The sequence below is a fragment of the Hippoglossus stenolepis genome, chromosome 5 (genome assembly GCF_022539355.2).
Source record: "Hippoglossus stenolepis isolate QCI-W04-F060 chromosome 5, HSTE1.2, whole genome shotgun sequence".
Lineage (NCBI taxonomy): Eukaryota > Metazoa > Chordata > Actinopteri > Pleuronectiformes > Pleuronectidae > Hippoglossus > Hippoglossus stenolepis.
In genome coordinates, this window is record NC_061487.1 from 26529311 (window position 1) to 26546921 (window position 17611).

The 17611-nt window shown below is 44.9% G+C and overlaps 2 protein-coding genes across 2 annotated transcripts in view; one reads left to right on the forward strand and one right to left on the reverse strand.

Moving 5' to 3' along the window:
- The window catches only part of si:ch211-266k8.4 (rab GTPase-activating protein 1), a 44817-nt gene extending 43293 nt beyond the window's left edge, over positions 1-1524 (forward strand). The window contains exon 15 of the mRNA XM_035157896.2: positions 707-1524. Coding sequence (XP_035013787.2) covers positions 707-773 — 67 coding nt within the window. The 3' untranslated portion in view covers positions 774-1524. The remainder of the gene's footprint in view (positions 1-706) is intronic.
- A 10650-nt stretch (positions 1525-12174) lies between these two features.
- rassf10a (Ras association domain family member 10a) lies at positions 12175-16904 on the reverse strand. Its single transcript, XM_035157879.2, has one exon. The coding sequence runs from the start codon at positions 16524-16526 to the stop codon at positions 15108-15110; it is 1419 nt and encodes a 472-aa protein (XP_035013770.1). The 5' UTR covers positions 16527-16904; the 3' UTR covers positions 12175-15107.
- Between the last annotated feature and the right edge of the window lie 707 nt (positions 16905-17611).

The following is a 17611-nucleotide window of genomic DNA, read 5'->3' on the forward strand; positions in this document are numbered from 1 at the left end:
ATCACGGGAGAATGTTTCCTGTTGGGAATCGACCAGATTTGTGATCTCCCATCGTCGGAATCAGAATTAACTCGCGCGTCACGATTGTTATCAGATGGTGAAATGTGTGTCCACGTCGTGGAAAAGGAACGGCGCCCGTTTCCCGCCGCCGAGGCCCAGAGGCTGGCGAGCCGTGAAAAATGTAAGATCCCTTCAGAGGAGAAACAGAAACGAGGAGGTGAGAAGAGAGCAGGCGGCCTCGGACATATTTCAGAGACGTGTGTTTTCTTTCAGGATGTTTTTATTTGTTTCCACATCACGGTTTCCTCGCTGATGCAATCGGCTCGATAGCTTAAGGGTGTGTTCACAACTGTCTGTGGTTTATAAGGAGAACGTTTTAGAATTAATTGGTTTTGGCAAAAATGTCATTTGTGTCCCAGACAAACATTTTAATATGAAACAAAATAATATGCCAGGAATTTGATGCTTTTTGTTGCCAAAACAAAAGAGAAGAAAATTTAATTATTATTATTAACCCGTTCACCTGGAAGTCCTGTTTCCATCAGGGCTGATCTGAGCTCGTAAAAACCTGTTTCTACTGCAAGAATTAACACAAATTAAAATTATGAACCTGAATATGAGCAGAACGTTTATCCTCCTGATCTCCTGAGTCTTGTGTTTGTCCTGTTTGTCTTTATTTACTCTTCTCCCTGTCGTCGTCTCTCAGGGAGCTGTCGTCCAGACATCAGATCAGTGGCCCGCTCAGGAACGCCAGGGAGTCCACGCTCATCTGACGCTGAAGAGGCAGAGGGACGTGACGGAACAAGACAGGGAGACGACACTAGTTAGTGAATCAGCTTATTGGACCGAGACAAGTCGCACAAAACCCAAATGAACAACTCCCACTAGAACAAGTCCACTGGAACTCCACTAAAAGTCACTGCTCGCACATTAACCTGGGGGCAGATCCGTCTGTGTGAGTTATTCACGAACCATCAACTAACAGGCAATAAAGTGTATGTGCCTGTATTTGATTTAAATGATATGTTTATCGTCTCCTAGGAGAAACCTGCTCATCACGTAAATTGATGACACAGTATTCGGTCCCTGTTTGAACGGCGGCTGCTCTGCTGACTGTTCACTTGTCTAATCACCACTCGTGTGTGTTTTTGTTTACGTGTACGTCGTGAATCGTAAATCACAACCGGGGAAGGTCTCGGCTCCTGAGCTTGTCTCTGGAACGAAGGAGTTATCGCTGCGCGGGTCGTGTGAGGACTCGTGTGAGGGACCTGAGTCAGCACCTGAACAGACCTGTGGATTTAAACTGGCAGACTAACTGAACCAGAGTGTGTAGATCAGTTCATGTGGAGACAGATTTCTGAAACATGCACATGAATAATGTGTGTGTGTCTCTTTGGTGTTACTATGTGCTGCACTGGTGCTGTTTCTTATTTTTCCACTTGACCCATAAATGCTACAGAATGACTCTGTTTTTATCGTCTTACATCATCGACACTAATAAAATATTGATATTTGACTTTTTAATGGGGCCTTGTTACTTATTCAGGAGGAAGTCTGTCCCGGACCGACCGCGACGTCCCTCCTGCTCAAAGACTCCTCGGCTTTTCATCGGGCTTCAACCTCGCCATCGTGTTAATTACATTTAGATTTAGAGTTACATGGTTTTTAAGACCTTGTTCTTAGTTTTACACTTGACACAATATTCTGTAAATCTCACCGCTTGTATTCATCTATTAAGTGAAAATCCAAGTGCGTCCCTACTCTTTCCTTCTTTGAACCGATCGTCCTGTTCATCCTCTATCTCTCCTCCAGGGCGACGTGTTCCAGTGGTGACCTATTAAAGGCTGAGGAATGTACCGAGCCCAGTCTCTGACCTTGTAATGGTTTGACCTGTTGGTTCAGGATCAAACACAAACTTGCACGACCTGGACAGAGAGGTGGGGGTGGGGGGGTCACATACCTCTGCTCACTTAGCCTGCACAGGTCCGGTGCGATTATGAAACAGAAAGACGTCTTCACAGTCAAACATTAACGTTCACGTGTGAGTCAGAAGTCTGATAATCCTGCGTTGAGAATAAACCAAACAGAGAACACGTGAAGCAGAACCCGTTTTAGTTTTTAAGTCATTATCATTATCAGATATTTTCATGTTGTTTATTTTCCGGGAGGATTTGTCGTAATTAGACACGTTTTTACGTTTGTGCTGCTTCACATGAAGAATCGGGGGAAATTGCTGTTTGGGATGTGAAGGCTTTAAGGCTCATAACATGTTATAATTAGCGTCTTCAGTGGAAGTGACGTTTTCTGTTGCTCTCTGTTTGCTCACTAGTCTCAAAAAGCACCAAACAGATTTCAGTGAAAGTTACAGGAAGTCATTAGATCAGGATTTACTGATGTTTCCCTTTCAGCTCCTGCCTTTAACAAAGCACCTCACTTCTTCACGATGAACCCACAACACGTGAAACTCTTGTCGATCCATATTGACACAAACTTTTTCCACCGTCTCAATCTTCACCAAACTAGGATCAGAACATATTTGCCAGAATAAATCTGTTTTGACCAGATGCCACATATAGATAGCTCATTCTGTTGGGTCTTCAAAAATATGAAATAATAACTTTCAAAACAGCTGTTACAAAGTTAGAGGACCAATGAAAACAAGAAAACAATCAAGGACAACAAGCAAATTCATATAATTTAAATCAAAGACGGCAAATGATATAATCAGTAGGAAAGCTGATAAAATAATGCAGCATCATTTAAAAGTAATGGCAAAAGAGAGGGATTCAAAAATAAAGTAAAAAATCCATCAAGTAGAATCCATTAGGTCAAAGAAAGAAGCTGCATGAGCACAGGAAGTCGGATTAGATTGGATTAGATCAGAGAGATCGATGGAACAAACACGAGAGACGTGTTTAACAGTTCCACGTGTGAAAGGAAAGGTGGATGGATTTCCAAAGATTCCTGTGTGTAGCTGAGCAGGAAGCTGGGGTTAATGATTGCCTCCTGATTCTGCCCGTTGAGCTAATCTACCGTCACATTCTTTCATTGGGAGGGAAAGTGAAGGAGAGTCTCCCTGAACCTGATCCCTGCTCCACAGTCGAAGAGCAGCTCGGCGTCTCAGCCTCAGATCTGAGATCGTACCGAACGACAGCAGCGTGAAGTAACTCCTCAGATCTGTGTTTACATATCAGACACACAGATTAACTCCTGGGGGTAAATGACGGAGACTTCAGAGCGGGAAGAAAAACACGAAGCACGAAGAGTCGACTTTAAATCACAAACTCTGCCGACGTGTGGATCATTCGGGCGTCAGTCGTTCTGTCCGCTGCTCTGAGACCAGACAGAAGAATCTAGTGAGGCTCTGATTACGTGTTTGACTTGAAACTGGCAGTTTGCAGAGCTGTGGCTGCAGCTAGTGAATCCAAGTTCACTGAACGTCCTCTGAACTTTAGAGCATGTAAACCTTTCAGAGTGATGATACTCAAATGAGGAATATGAGCAGAATGGTTTGTGACGTGACGTCAGGTTTAAGACCAGAGTCCGTGGACGGAACATGAAGTAATTCACCAATCAGGTCGCGTCTAAATCACTTGGTTGAGCTGACGAGAACTTTAGGAATTAAATAATGGAAACAGGAAAATATGGCTTGGCACACACACACACACACACACACACACACACACACACTGCAGAGGTAATAGGAAGTGGCGAACAGGAAAGCGAAAGGCAGCATCTGTTTCCCTCCATTCATCTGTTGGTGCTGATGGAGATGAGGCTGGAGTCGGAGCGAACATCCTGTCGGCCGCTCGCACTATCGCCCGGTCACACACATAACACACACACTCTCCAGATGTGCAACCTTGTGCAGCCGCCGCTCCGTTTAGCAGCATCATCTGTAAAATCACTCATGGTGTCGTTTCTCCAGAGGAAACCAACAGGTCCCGATGATGGATTCGTGTTTATTTGAGTTGATTCAAGCACAATTAGTGAAAATATAAAGATGTTTGAGGCCGAGGAGCATCAGCTGGTTTCCTTTGGACCAAAACTTAGACGAGAAGATTGATAAAACTAAAATGTTTTCAGAACACGTCAATATGTGATGTTCTCGACGGCTCCTCTCTCCTGCAGAGCCTGATGAATGATGGTGAAACAGTGCAGCTGGTTTTCTGCCTGTTCTCTGACACCTGGGTGATTTCAAAGTGACAGTAAGATGTTCACTTCAGCTGTTTCCTCTCTTTTCCCTCTGCCGTCGAATCCGTTGATCTCAGATCTGATCTCCCTCCAGCAGCTTTGCATTCTTTTAACCCTGAGCTGCTTCTTAACTTATCTAATTTCACTTATCGTCCTCGTGTGTCTCACGTTACGCTGCAGCAGGACAACAAACATGTCAACACGAAGAAAAATGTAAAAGACGTGTGGAGAGTATTTGTTATTTGGTTTTACAAAACTTTATATTCGCCACCAAATACTCCAACTTTTATGAATATCTGGGAGAGAAGGAGATTATTGTGCAGCTGAATGAATGAAGGTTGAATGTGTATTTATAATCATACGTTACCGTAAGTGGAAGACGAGTCACGATGCACCTGTCATGTAAACCCAGTGAAATATGACTGACATGTTCTTGGCAGCTCTGATGTCGTCCACCTGTGGGAACTCGCTTTAGTGTCACACACACACACACACACACAACACACACAGACAAACAATCCAACTTTAGTCTAACCTTAAAACAAGTCTTTGCCTTCACGTCTACTGATTTATTTTAGGTTAATGTGACGGTTTAAACAGATTTTGGTTCCCACAACATAAATTATGCACCACACAGTCTTGTTCTTCTAACCCTTGTACTAAACGTAGTTCTAACCCTAAAAGCAAATCCTCAAACAAGTGTTAAAGTTATTTTCTCAATACAAGTCGAGTGGTCCTTCAAACACACAAGTACAAGTACACACACACACGTACCACGCTGTAATTTGTCGGCTCTTTTCTTTGTGGGAGTGATTCTGGGGAGAAGCTTTTCCTCCTCACACACTCAACCTTCACAGATCTGTTGGACGTCTTGTTCCCTCAGACGCTGACGCTGTGTTTGCCTCCGTCAGGTGTGAGGGAACCTGAGGTTCAAGGCAGCTCCGGTCCGTGCGAGTGTTGACTCCTGGTTGATGGTTAATCCAGAGTTTACGTTACTGCGCCGGGTGGAGCGCGTCTCCCTCACCGGGGAGGATTTATTTGATTGGTTCTACAGGTTTTATTTCTGCCTGATGGTCATTTGCACTGTTCCACTTCTGACCCGACCCTGGAAAACGAATGACTGAAATAGTTCACTTCCTGTGTGATGATGTCGGGACGCCGTCAGATGAGCCGTCCTCGTGTTCGATGCCAGTTTTCCAAAATGCCTTTCATCTTTCATCTCGTTTTTTCCACCAGATGATGCACCAGCGTTTTATCCGACTGTTTTCCCCTCTGATACAGAACCAGAGCTCTTTGTGTTTCATGCACATGAAAGATGGAAATAATATATTTACCATAATGTACAATTTTCTCATTGCAACAAATTCCATGTAACTTTTTAATATCCTGACATGGGTAATGGTCACTGTTTGATAATTACAAGGTGCAGTGGGAAAGGTGTTTTGATTCTGAAATATCAAAGCACTTCATTTATGATAATTTGCATAAGTTTGCATTTATACGACTCGTAACCTTTCGATTCAGTGTCATTCAAAAAAGTGTTTTCTATGCATATAAAAATATGCATTAAAATATATCACTTACTATCATAATTATAAGTACTAATTTCTTTCCAAACAATAATTAAAAATGTAAAGTTAATTTGGACTTGAAGTATTTCGTTGTTCAGTAGAAATCTTTGTGCTTTGAGATTTACAGGTAACAAGAAAATATTAATAATTTATCTCTCTGATTGTGCTTTTTTGAAGAAATGATTGAAGTGCACAAAAAGAAAATGAATGGAAAGCAGTGACACTTTAAAATTAAAATCCATATCTTGATATTAAAGTGACGGAGGTTTGTTTGTTTTGTGTCACCCTGCCCGTCAGGACTCTGTGTTCGACTCCGGAGCTTCTACAGTTTGTGTCTTTGTGTCTTTGTGTCTTTGTGTCTGTGAGTCTGTGACGTCACCGCTGCCGCTCCGTCTTCTCTGGCTGAGCTGCTTTTGTAAAATATTGATCGCCCCCCCCTGCCCTCCCTGATGCCGTTGGCTCTGACTGACAGACGGGTGCAGGAGCCGGGGAAGATTGAAGTGACCGAATAAAACGGAACAGAACCGGCTCGTCAAGGTCATAAATGTCAAGGCCTGACTCTCCCCCTTTCCTCTATAAATCACAGCCTCTTGTTTCTCTTGTTTACTCTCACACTCCTCTCTCTCTCTCTCTCTCTCTCTCTCTCTCTCTCTCTCTGCAGGTCGGCCTTGCTCGTCCTCGTCCTTGGGTTTTTAACTCACACTCACTAGCATCGCTAACAAAGTAGCTCAGTGTTTCTTTTAGAAATAACTCGTGACTTCAGTATGTGTCGTACTAACTGCAGTGATGCTTAGTGGACAAAATACTGCAACGTTGACATTTTCGTTTTCCCGATTTATTATATTTTGGAGGAGTCTGTGAAGAAAGAGGCAGAAAAGCAAGTTTCCTGTTCCTCAACGTGATCTGAAGCTTAAGAACATAAAGTACAAGTCAGACGACACAGAGTCTTCATGGGTTTCGGTCTCGAGACGTCTCCGACTGGAGGAAGCTCCACGTGAAGAGATGTCAAATCAGATGATAGACGTGTTCATTTAAATTGAATTAAATGAATCGTTAATCCATCAGGAGGCAAACGTTCAGCGATACCAAACTCAAATTGTGCACCTGTGCATAAAGGGCGCTTCACTTCACCGTAACTGGAAAAGCTGGTTCCTGTAACGCCGTTGCTTTCTCCACCCACATTAATCAAACACCGAGCTGCCACATGTTTTCATTGGAGGCTGTTAAATTTGTCCCTGGCTCTCGTTTAAGGAATAACGTCGCTCGTTCCCACGGTTTTAATTAAAACGTTCTTATAACAACTGGTATCTGTTGAACAATCCTCACACATTACTGTATACGCCACTTTATATTAATGTATATCGTATATTACACATCATATCTGTACAGGAGAAGAGCGCCTGTCTAGTTCCACAGATTCTCCCTTCTCTCTAGGATGCCAACACCTACGTGTAACATGGAGAGTGACAGCAATTCTAGCCTTTCATGGATGTGCTGTTGGAACGGGTGACGCAAGTAGAGGGAGATATACTGGGAGGCTGTGGGAGACATCTTCAGACTGGGGGGTGACACTTGCTTTTATCTATTGTTCCACCTTCTGGTCTCCTTGATGCATCAAGTCTACATTAAACTCTTCTGCCTGAGTTCTCCTTTCACCAGCTTCCAGGAAACTTCCAGAACAGGAACCAGTCACAGAACTTTGGAAATAATCCCCGGAGTGTTTTTTTTTTACATCGTGGACGAGTACGAACAGAAAACGTCACCCGAGTGCGACATTTTCCCAGAACCTGTGAGTTTCCATGTGCGTGGTGGACTCTCCTCTGCAGGGGCGTGTTCGAATGAATGAGCACACGTATGACCTTCACTCTACATGTGAGCCAACATGTCGTTGTCGTGTTCTCACATCCAATTCTCCGCCCTTAACACTTAATGTTCCTGCAGAGACAGCAAACACGTTGACCCCTAAAAACGCCTGTAACTTAGATTTCTAACTGATTTCATATCTTCTCGGTTCTATCCTGTAGAACCATGTTACTCGTATAGAACCACAGCTCGTGGAGAGAAGAACGTTTCCAGGGCCTTTAAATAAACGTCCTGAAGCAGCAGCAGCACAGAGAACCTGACGTGTCAGACACACACCATCAGAGCTTCTAATCACTTTCACAACCCGATTTGTTTGTTAATCCTTGTTCCCTGTCACTTTCTAGCTCTGCTGCTGTGACACAAGATAATTACACAGCAAAGCATTTATTACCCACAAGACACCGCAGCTTAAAGGAGTCATGTTTTTTTTTAAACGTGGTTTTAAATCACGTTTTCACATTAAAGTCTTGATATCACACACACGTGCTGTGAAGAGCGTCTCAGTATCTCCTGCCCTCTCACGCGGCTGCTGACGCGTCCGACTCGCTCGTAGCTGTTGTCGCTACATGAGCGTCTGAAGTGAAACTCTCTCTCCTCCTCCTCTCTGGCCTCATCAGTCGGAGGCTTAATGCAGAGCGACGCGGCAGAACAGCGGCTCCGGCCCGACAAGCTGTTTCTGCTTCATTATTCATGATCGCAGCCGCTCGCTCAGTTGTCAGTGTCGCTAGACTTTATGGAGCATGTGGATTCAGACACATTCAGCACTGAGGGGAAAAACAACATTTAAATAAATAATATCACTGACGAGCTCAATAAATCATGAGCTGCGTGACCTGTTACTCGGGGGTCAGCGCTCTACATAAGCTGTGATAAAAGGTTAATGCTGAGGGGATCTAATACCACATGGTCGCTGCACAACCGGGAGGTGGCTCCTGCAGACGCCTCAGACCGCCTGCTGCCGTTTGGTATTAGCATTATTAATCTGTTATTGAATTATCTTTGTGACGGACAGAACTTTTCCTTTGTTATATATGAGGCATCTCAACATCTACTGGAAGAATTAATAAGAATAATCCTCCAAGAAATTCAAATTCAGTTTTTTCTATCTATCTGTCCATCAGTTTTCATTTTGAATTTAAAAAAATGTTTAAATACAAATTTCACGTGTAATTTCTGTCACTGGGTTTATAACTGACTTTTTACAGTTTAGTTTTTAATAGAATTTAAACTAATTCATTTCATTTTATAGGACAGACACAATTTGAGTGATTTCAGGTTAATATTTTAATATTTTCAGTCCTGTTCTTTCAAACCGACACTTTTAACTGAGACTTTCTGCGTCTCTCAGGTGAGAGAGGTCGTTTCAGTCTGATCACTGACACATTAATTTATTATTTTTCCAATATCATCATCACGATCAATCCAGTGAAATGTTAAATCGTGTAGCTTCGCTCCAGCAGCAGATTAGCGGCTGACGAGGTGTTTTAACTCAGATGAAGCCACATCTGTCCCCAGCTGTGGGACCAGAGGTTTGTCCCCGAGCGCTGGAAACACACACTGAGATTAAAAGAGCAAACGAGAGCATGAAAGGTGAAGAGAGGAAGGAGACGTCCGTCCACTACGTCTCATCATCCTCATCTTCATCATCTTCTTCATCATCAGATCTGCTGTGAGGGAACGATGGTGATGTGCACGTATTGTTAAGACAGTCGTGTGTGTGTGTGTGTGTGTTTGGAGGACACACAAACCTCTGGTGTGAGCATCTCACCCCCTGTAACACACAGTCCTGCCTCTCACAGGGATTAACTCCACACACACATACACACACACAGTGAACAGATGTTTGTGTGTTTTTCACGTGCGCTGCCTGAAGCTGCAGAGAAACTCACTTCTTCACTTTCCTCTCTGGTTGTTTGATGTTTTTGTTTTTCATCGTGACGTTTTCACTTCATTTCGTACGTAACACGGTTGCGTCATCTTCACGCTGCCATGCTCCAGGAATCCACACACATTATTGTGACGTGCACATTAACACACTCACATACAGGGACTGCTGGTTAAATCACCACTCAACCCATGTACTCACACACACATGCACACACACGTAAACTCTGTGTTGTCCCTGCAGTGTGTGTTTCTTAGCACCGGTTATATAAACCAGTGTTTTCGGTGGAGATGTGAGCAGCTGCTAGTAACTGGCCTCACACCACCTCACATTGTTTCTGCCAACACATCACCGGGGTCACACACACACACACACACACAAACACACAAACACACTAACAAGGTTGCATAACCTCATCATATCGCTCGCTCTTCATGTCTTTATGTTTGTTCGTCATGTGCACAGAAGGGCTCAGCTGAAGTTCTGTGTCTGTCTCCATTTAAAAAACATTTTTGTTCACACAACCTTCGTTTTTACAAAATATCTCAAATCGGGCTACAATCACTCGTTCTGGACCAGTAGGTGGCGATAAAGTTTACGTCAAATGTTTCCAGATTTACCATAATTATCGTATTTGTGAGATTATTTTGCCCTCTGTACGATGCACGATCATTAATGCCAAAATGTCCATGATGTACGATAATTTTATCATTTTGTGACACTTAGTATTATCAGTTGTAATCGGATGTGGCTCACGCCTGTTTACTCTTTGGTTCTTCATGTCCTCTTTTCCATCCGGAGATCTTTGTATTCTTCCAGTTTCAGGGTCTGAAACCAGCTTTAACTGTTACGTTTGTTTTGAATCTGCTTCTTCAGCCCTAACTCGCTCTTCTTTCAGTGTCTTTGCTATTTTAAATCTGTCTGCATGTATATAATTATATTCAGTATATGTTCCCCCGTGTTTTTTGTTTTCTCCTTACGCACACTTTTCAGGAATTCCCCCCGTGGCGCTCACAATGCAGCGGCTCTGTTGAGTAAACACTGGATTTGATCTGTGTGCTCTCGTATCGTGGTTTCCCCCGGGTGGAAGTCAGAGCTGTAGGTACAAGGCTCATTCTGGGATGGTGCTTCACATGCCGAACATAGACCAGCGAGGTGTGGCATCGAGTTCATGGCAGAGATGAACCCACACGGAAACACGGCACCAAATTACAACCTTTGTCTGCAGAAATGTCTGGAACTCTGTGAGGAGGCGAGGAAGAGGAGGTTTGACTCGTCAGTGACGTCAGAGACACGATGTGACTTTTACATGTCGTTACAGACAGAGGTCAAAACCAAATATTAAAGATTTGATTGTTATCGTTTGAACATAATGTTTGTCTTGTCACCTTCATTCCTCAAACTCACGGTTAAAAAGAGACGTGTGATGTTTTTTCACTGGTTCTTTCCTCTATATGTTTTCAGCGAATTTAAAAGTTCTGCAAAGTTAGGAAACTTAAAGATTAGATGGTTTTCATATAAGTTAACGTCTCGGTCGTCGCTCAGTTATTACATCCCAACGCTCTGCGGAGCTTCTTCCTGTCACATGGTGTAAACTCGTCATCACACCAGTAGATTCTGCTTTAGCTCTGAGGAAGGAATTTAAATAATTCGGAGATAAACGATTCATTTTAAAGAGCAACAGTAAATTGGGAAAATGGTAAACGTCCAGTGGCGTAACTTTCTATATCTTAAAATATATTTTCTGTTAATTATTTTTCTAAACTGAAGATTGAAAATTCAGTCTCGAGTGTGGGTGTGGGGGGGGGCAGTTAACACAACAATGTCAACACAATGGGCACAAGAAGCTGTTTGAGAACTTTGAGACGCTGCTGCTGAATATTTAAAATGTCATTAGTCTTCGAGCGCCACAAGTTAGAATCCGTTCACTTTTATTCATTTGGACGTTTTTAAATTTCAAAACTCTGACAAATTAAAAACTAATTTGGACACAAGTGAGTGAATTAATGTGTATTTAGTTTTGTAACGTGTGTGATGTGTGTGATGTGAGTCTGTTGAGAAGCTGTGAAGGTTTGTGTTACTGAGTGGAAACCTGAGTGTTCAGGTCTCTGGTTCATGCTGTGGCATTATTGATGCAGGAGCTCATGGACGAGCGATCAAGAAGCAGCAATTAAACACAAGTATGCATGACGGGTACGACTGGACACACACACACACACAGACACACACACACACACACACACACACACACACAGACACACACACACAGTCACCTTTCACTGTCCAGCTCTGCACTGCTGATGTCTCCAGATCATTATTTCATTCAGAAACTAAACAAGAAACCACAAACTTGGAGGTTCCACACTTCTATGTTTTAGTTTTACAATCTGCTTCCTGTTTACATCAACACGCACGTGCACAGTGAACGTAAATGGTCAAATAACATGCGTCTCAATGAACGGAGGTTATTCCTGATACGTTTTAGTTTTAAAATAATAATTTAATGATATTTAGCAAAACAAACCTTTTCCTCCTTGTTTGTTAGTCGTCGTCGTTTCTCTGTTCTCGTCTGAACGGAGATATTTAGTAAAACGCAGTAGAAAGAAATCAGTTTGTATAAAATCCTCAGTCACGCTGAATAAAACCAAAGCACAGAGCAGGTGTGTTTCACTGTTTATTTCACCACTAACAGTCATGTGTAATAAGGAGCTGACTGGTGTTACGATGCAGCCACAGAACATCCCATCGTTTTTCTTGCTGTCGCCTCACAGCTGCTGAAGAAGCTTCGCCGATCACACGACATGAATTAGCTACACAGGATATATGTTGGTGTCTGGACACAGCTAACGGCTAAAGCCACAGTCTCCTCTGGGTGTTACAAAGGTTTTTTTACTTTTCACACAAAGTCAAACATGTACGATGTGACATCACGACGGCCCCACGCAAATACTGAGCGGTGTGTTTACTCGAGGGAAGATCTTGAATTAATGTTTTTCCTCTCGGTCTCGTCTGTGCAGGTCTTGGAACCAGAGAGAACAGATCACACACATATTCACCAGGAGCCACTTCCAGGACGTAATGAGTGAACTAAGGATTAAAATAGTTCATCTTTATGTCTCGGAGATTATTAAACAAAAGCTTCTTTGACTCAGACGTTCAGAACATAGACTGTAAATAAAGATAAACACCCACCTCCTCCAAGTTAGTGGACGGGACATTGGTCAAACAAAGAAATCAAAGTACACGTTAGAAACATTTTTTCTTAAAGATGATTTCTGTCATTTTAGGTAGTTCTGATCACACAGTGTTTCTGATAAGTTTGGGTTTTTTTCCCGATGATATAAAAACAAGATGGCTCCGCTCTTCCATCACCACTACACAGACTCTGGCTTCAAATAAAGTGCACGTGTATCCAGGGTAGTTTAGCTTCATTCCTGTTCTACGAGAGGAAGTAGAGACGCGTTGTCCATCTTCATTTATAGTCTATGATTAAACAGGACGTAGAATTCAGCAGACGAGGCCCAAAATGACTTTAAATGTGAATTTCTCCTGGTTTTTCTCTAGTAAATCTTTGCTGATCGATCCAGAAACACTTCATTGACTTTGTAGATCGTAGTTCTCTGTTGTTCTGACTCATGTTTGTGTCCCTGGTGGATTTTTCCTTATCAAACCAACTTCTACTACAAGCAAATCGTTTCTGAAGTTTAACCTCAATACAAATTCAAGGTTTTACTTGTTTGTGATGTTTTTTTAGGGAAACAAGCCAAACTCATGTTTTTAAAGGGGCATTCAACCAATTTCACACATTAAATAAACTTTAGTTTAGCAAGAGGCAGGAAAGTCTGATTACAAATGCTGTCAAGTTGCATTGTGGGAAATGTAGGATACTGATTTTGACCTATCAGGGTGGATCCGTCTCTCCTGCTTCAGTTTTCTTTACAGAGGACAGCAGTAAATTGTTGGAACCCTCCTTTAATCAAGCAAGTGCCCAGAATCTCCGTGTTTTGCTCTGATGTGATGTTGCTGTGACGACGCTGCACTGAATCTGGATCTGAATCTGAATCTGTTCCCTGTGCTTTAAACCAGAGGTTCCCAGCCTGGAGGTCGTGACCCCTGAAGCTCAGAAACATCCATAACGTGTGATGATGAGATGAGATCGACATCACTCTCATGTCACGTGAATGTGAAGCTACAGCCGACAGCGTGTGTAGTTTCTATAAGAGATGTTAAAGACTGATAGATCCACTAAACATCCACTGACTGAGCTGCAGAGACAGAACAGGTACCACATGTTTTTATCTCTAACACTAAACCAACACGACTCTTTGTGCTTCAGAGACTTTACATCTACACTGAGGACGATGTGAAGTGTCGACTGTGCTGAGGGAAACGGATCAGAGACGTTTACATGGACACCGACGATCTGACTGTTCACCTTCTTCTGAATGAGTCTGATTAGGACGTTTACATGAGGGGTTCTGGTCGGGTTCAGACTCACAACGTCTGTCGAGGCCTGGTTCGTTTTCTCTTGGGCTCAGACGGGATCAGACAGGAAACTGCAACTAATGTGGGAATACTCCACATCTTAATGATTATTGATTATTCCTATATGAGCTTATTCAAGTTAAGGTGATCGGAAAACGCTGTTTACATGAAAGTGTCTGACTCAGTACGACGGAGTATTAGGGCGACTTTAAGGAAATGAAGATCTGAGATTTGTAGAATAAAGTTGTAAATGTACAAGAATAAAAATACATTAACAAGAATAATGTTAGAGGGTGAATATCAGAAGATCAACTTTGTGAAAATTACTTGATTCTTGTTAAATTACGACTTTATTCTAGTAATATTATGACTTTTTTGGTAGTATTACAGCTTTATTTAAGTAAAATTACAACTTACAACTTTTTCTTGTAAAGAAAAGACATTTTTCTCATAATATCACGACTTTACTCGTAATTCTATCGTCTTAATCTGAGAATATCGGTGTCCATGTAAACTCCTGATCACAATATTTGCCGTTTTTCTTTCTTAATCTGATAAAACTTAAGGATTTCTACAAATTGAAATGATGATTTTTGGTACGACACTGAACTGATGCTGCTTCTTTGTGTGTCTGACTGAACGAGCTTGGACAGCATGTGTGTGTCTGACCTGTGTGTGTGTGTGTGTGTGTGTGTGTGTGTGTGTGTGTGTGATGACATCAGACTGTCCTGTGCGTTGACCTTTTAAAGGGAAACTTTCCGTTTGAAACCTCTCAGCCTCACATCTCAGCCTCAGCTCTTATCAGCGCTCTGTGATCAGATCTGTGTAAACCAGTTTGAGGACTACACAATACTGCTTTAATACTCTTCGAGGCTAATTCTCCTAACACGTGGTCTAGTTTGTTGCCTCTCCACACGGAGGTCAAAGGTCAGCGGTGGAGCAGCACCCCCTCCTAGCTTATTGTGCAACGACTACATACAGAAATTATTGCTATAGAATTACAGTGTCCGTACTGAGGTGCGTTTTGAGGAAGGAAGACCATCTCCCCCTTTCGACCAACACTGATTTCTCGGCCCCTGAGTTTGTGGCTCTTGCGTTCGAGTCCAAAGTTACACCAGCGACTCGCACACAGGCGGGTTGTCGGAGTCCTGGCTGTGCATGGAGCTCAGGCCTGTGTCCGAGTCGTCGTCGTTGGTGCTGCAGGCCTTGGACAGTCCTCTGGCCTGCTCCACCCAGCCGCTGCTCTTCTCCGAGGGGGCAGCTTCAGTGTCAGCGCTCCCTGCCCCCAGCTGCTCCTCAGCACCATCACCCACCGAGCCCTCCACCTGCTCCATGTCCATGCTCTCCACCCGGGCCAGCAGCTCCAGCAGCTCGCTCTCCTTGGTCTCCCAGAGTGCCAGACTCAGGTCCAAGTCCCCCCTGATGGAGTCCAGGTCTGTCTTCAGCCTCAGGCCGATGTACAGACTCGTGTCCAGCTGTGTCTTGATCCTCTCCTCCTCGAACAGGACCTCGTCCTCGGACTGACTCTCAGCATCTGGCTCCACAGCTGGAGCGGCGGACGCGGCGCGGCTCGTCTCCTCCGCGGCGTCCTCCGCGTCCTCGGCTCCTCTCTCCTCCCGCCGCCGCGTCATCCAGCGGCGGTTCAGCTCCTCCTGGATCTCCCCGGTGATGCACTCCACCAGCGCCTCCCGCTCCGTCAGCTCCTCCTGCAGCCGCACGACCTCCTCGCAGCGGCGCGCGTACTCCTCGAACTGCGCCAGCGCCTCCGCGGTGCAGCGCGCGTCCTGGCAGTCCGGGCCGGCGGCCGCGGGGTCCGCCGCCGCGTCCACCATGTATGTGTCCTGCACATAGTTCACCCCGTGTCTCTGGATGCGGTCGAAGTGCACTTTGGTCTCGTAGCGCTCGATCTCCCGGTCCAGCTCCTTGACCCGCTGGACCTGCTGCCGGATGGTGTGGTCCTGGGAGATCACCAGGTGCACCAGGGTCTCCATCTTCTCCACGGAGCCCTGGTCCTTGCACACGGTGTGCTCCTTCTTCTTGTTCATCTTGTCCAGCTTCCTGAAAGCCTTGCGCACGATGCGCCGCTGCTTCTCCTGGGACAGGTTGGCTGCGGCGGCCGCGGCGGTCCAGCAGCTCTTGGCGGTTCCCTTCAGCCCGGCGCCCGGACCCCCGCTGTCCCGGCTCTGGACCACCCGGGCCTCGGCGCTGCGGGGCCCGTTGTTGGGCAGCGACGCGTCGGTCTTCACCAGGACGAAGCGGACGTTCTCCTGCTCGTCTCCCCAGGCGCTCCACAGCCGCAGGATCTTGGTCTTGTTCGGTAGGGTCCTCTCGAAGCCCCGCCACTTCTCCACCAAGCAGTAGGACTGCGGGGACCCGGACAGCATCGCGGCGGAGGTGCCCTGCTGCAGGTTCTGGTCCTCCAGCAGAACCTTCACCACGTCGGCGCAGGTGGTTCGCTTCGTCAGGCCGGAGACCAGCTTCTCCTCCCGGCATACCCACACGGAGACCTTCCCCTCCTCCGGCTCCATCTCCGGGAGAAAAAAGTTTACGTGGTGACTCAGAAAGTTACACAGACAAGAACAGTCTTTAGATTCCAGAGTCCGTTTGGAGTTGATTTAAACATAATGATCCATCATCGACGCGTAAAATTCATCCACAACAAAACTCCGCGCTGCGTAAAGTTCCCACTGTGACGCGCTCACAATCCGTCAGGTCCGTGAAGAACCAGCAGCGACGTCTCCACAACCATTACATCCATGTATCTCCTCGCTGTTCCCGGGCTGCCTGCCGGGGCCTCATCCCTCTCTGTACCCGGCAGAGTGAGCTCCGGCCGGCGCACTGCTCCGGAGAGGAGGAGGAAGAGGAGGAGGAGGAGGAGGAGAGGAGGAGAGGAGAGGTGCGTCCTGGTGACGGGACAGACTGAGTCTGCTGCGGGACAAGCAGGAGGAGGCTGAGGGCTGAGACACGCCCCCTCCGTCTCTCTACCAGCCTCTCTCTCTGCTACACACACACACCCACAAACTCAGACACACACACACACACACACACACACACACACACACACACTCACACACAAAAAAATGTATAATAGTTTACAGGTATCAGAATCATTCCAGATTACCTAACCATGCCCGGCTGTTGTTTGATGTGTGTGTGAGTGTGTGTGTGTGTGTGTGTGTGTGTGTGTGTGTGTGTGTGTGTGTGTGTGTGTGTGTGTGATAACAGTCTTAAGGTCACACACTAGTGGGAAAGTCAAGACTCTCAATCAGAACTCGACCGATATTTCCAGGACTGTTGCAGATATCAGATATTGTTATCAAACCCTCACGAAAGACAAATCTAATTGAATCTGTTTTAATCATAAACTTCAATGTGCGTTACAATAAATAGAAAGAAAACTCAAATACAACCAAATTTATATAGAACTTGAATCAAGAACATTGACATATTCTTAAAGTGAAACATAATAGTTTCCGAGGACAACAGGATTCAGGATGAGCCGAGACACAGATCCACCCCCCCTCCAGCTGAAACCTCTGGGTTGACTCTGCAGCAGCAGCATTGTTGTGCAGCTTCGTCTCATAATCCCCGTCACAGCCGAACGTTTCAGGCT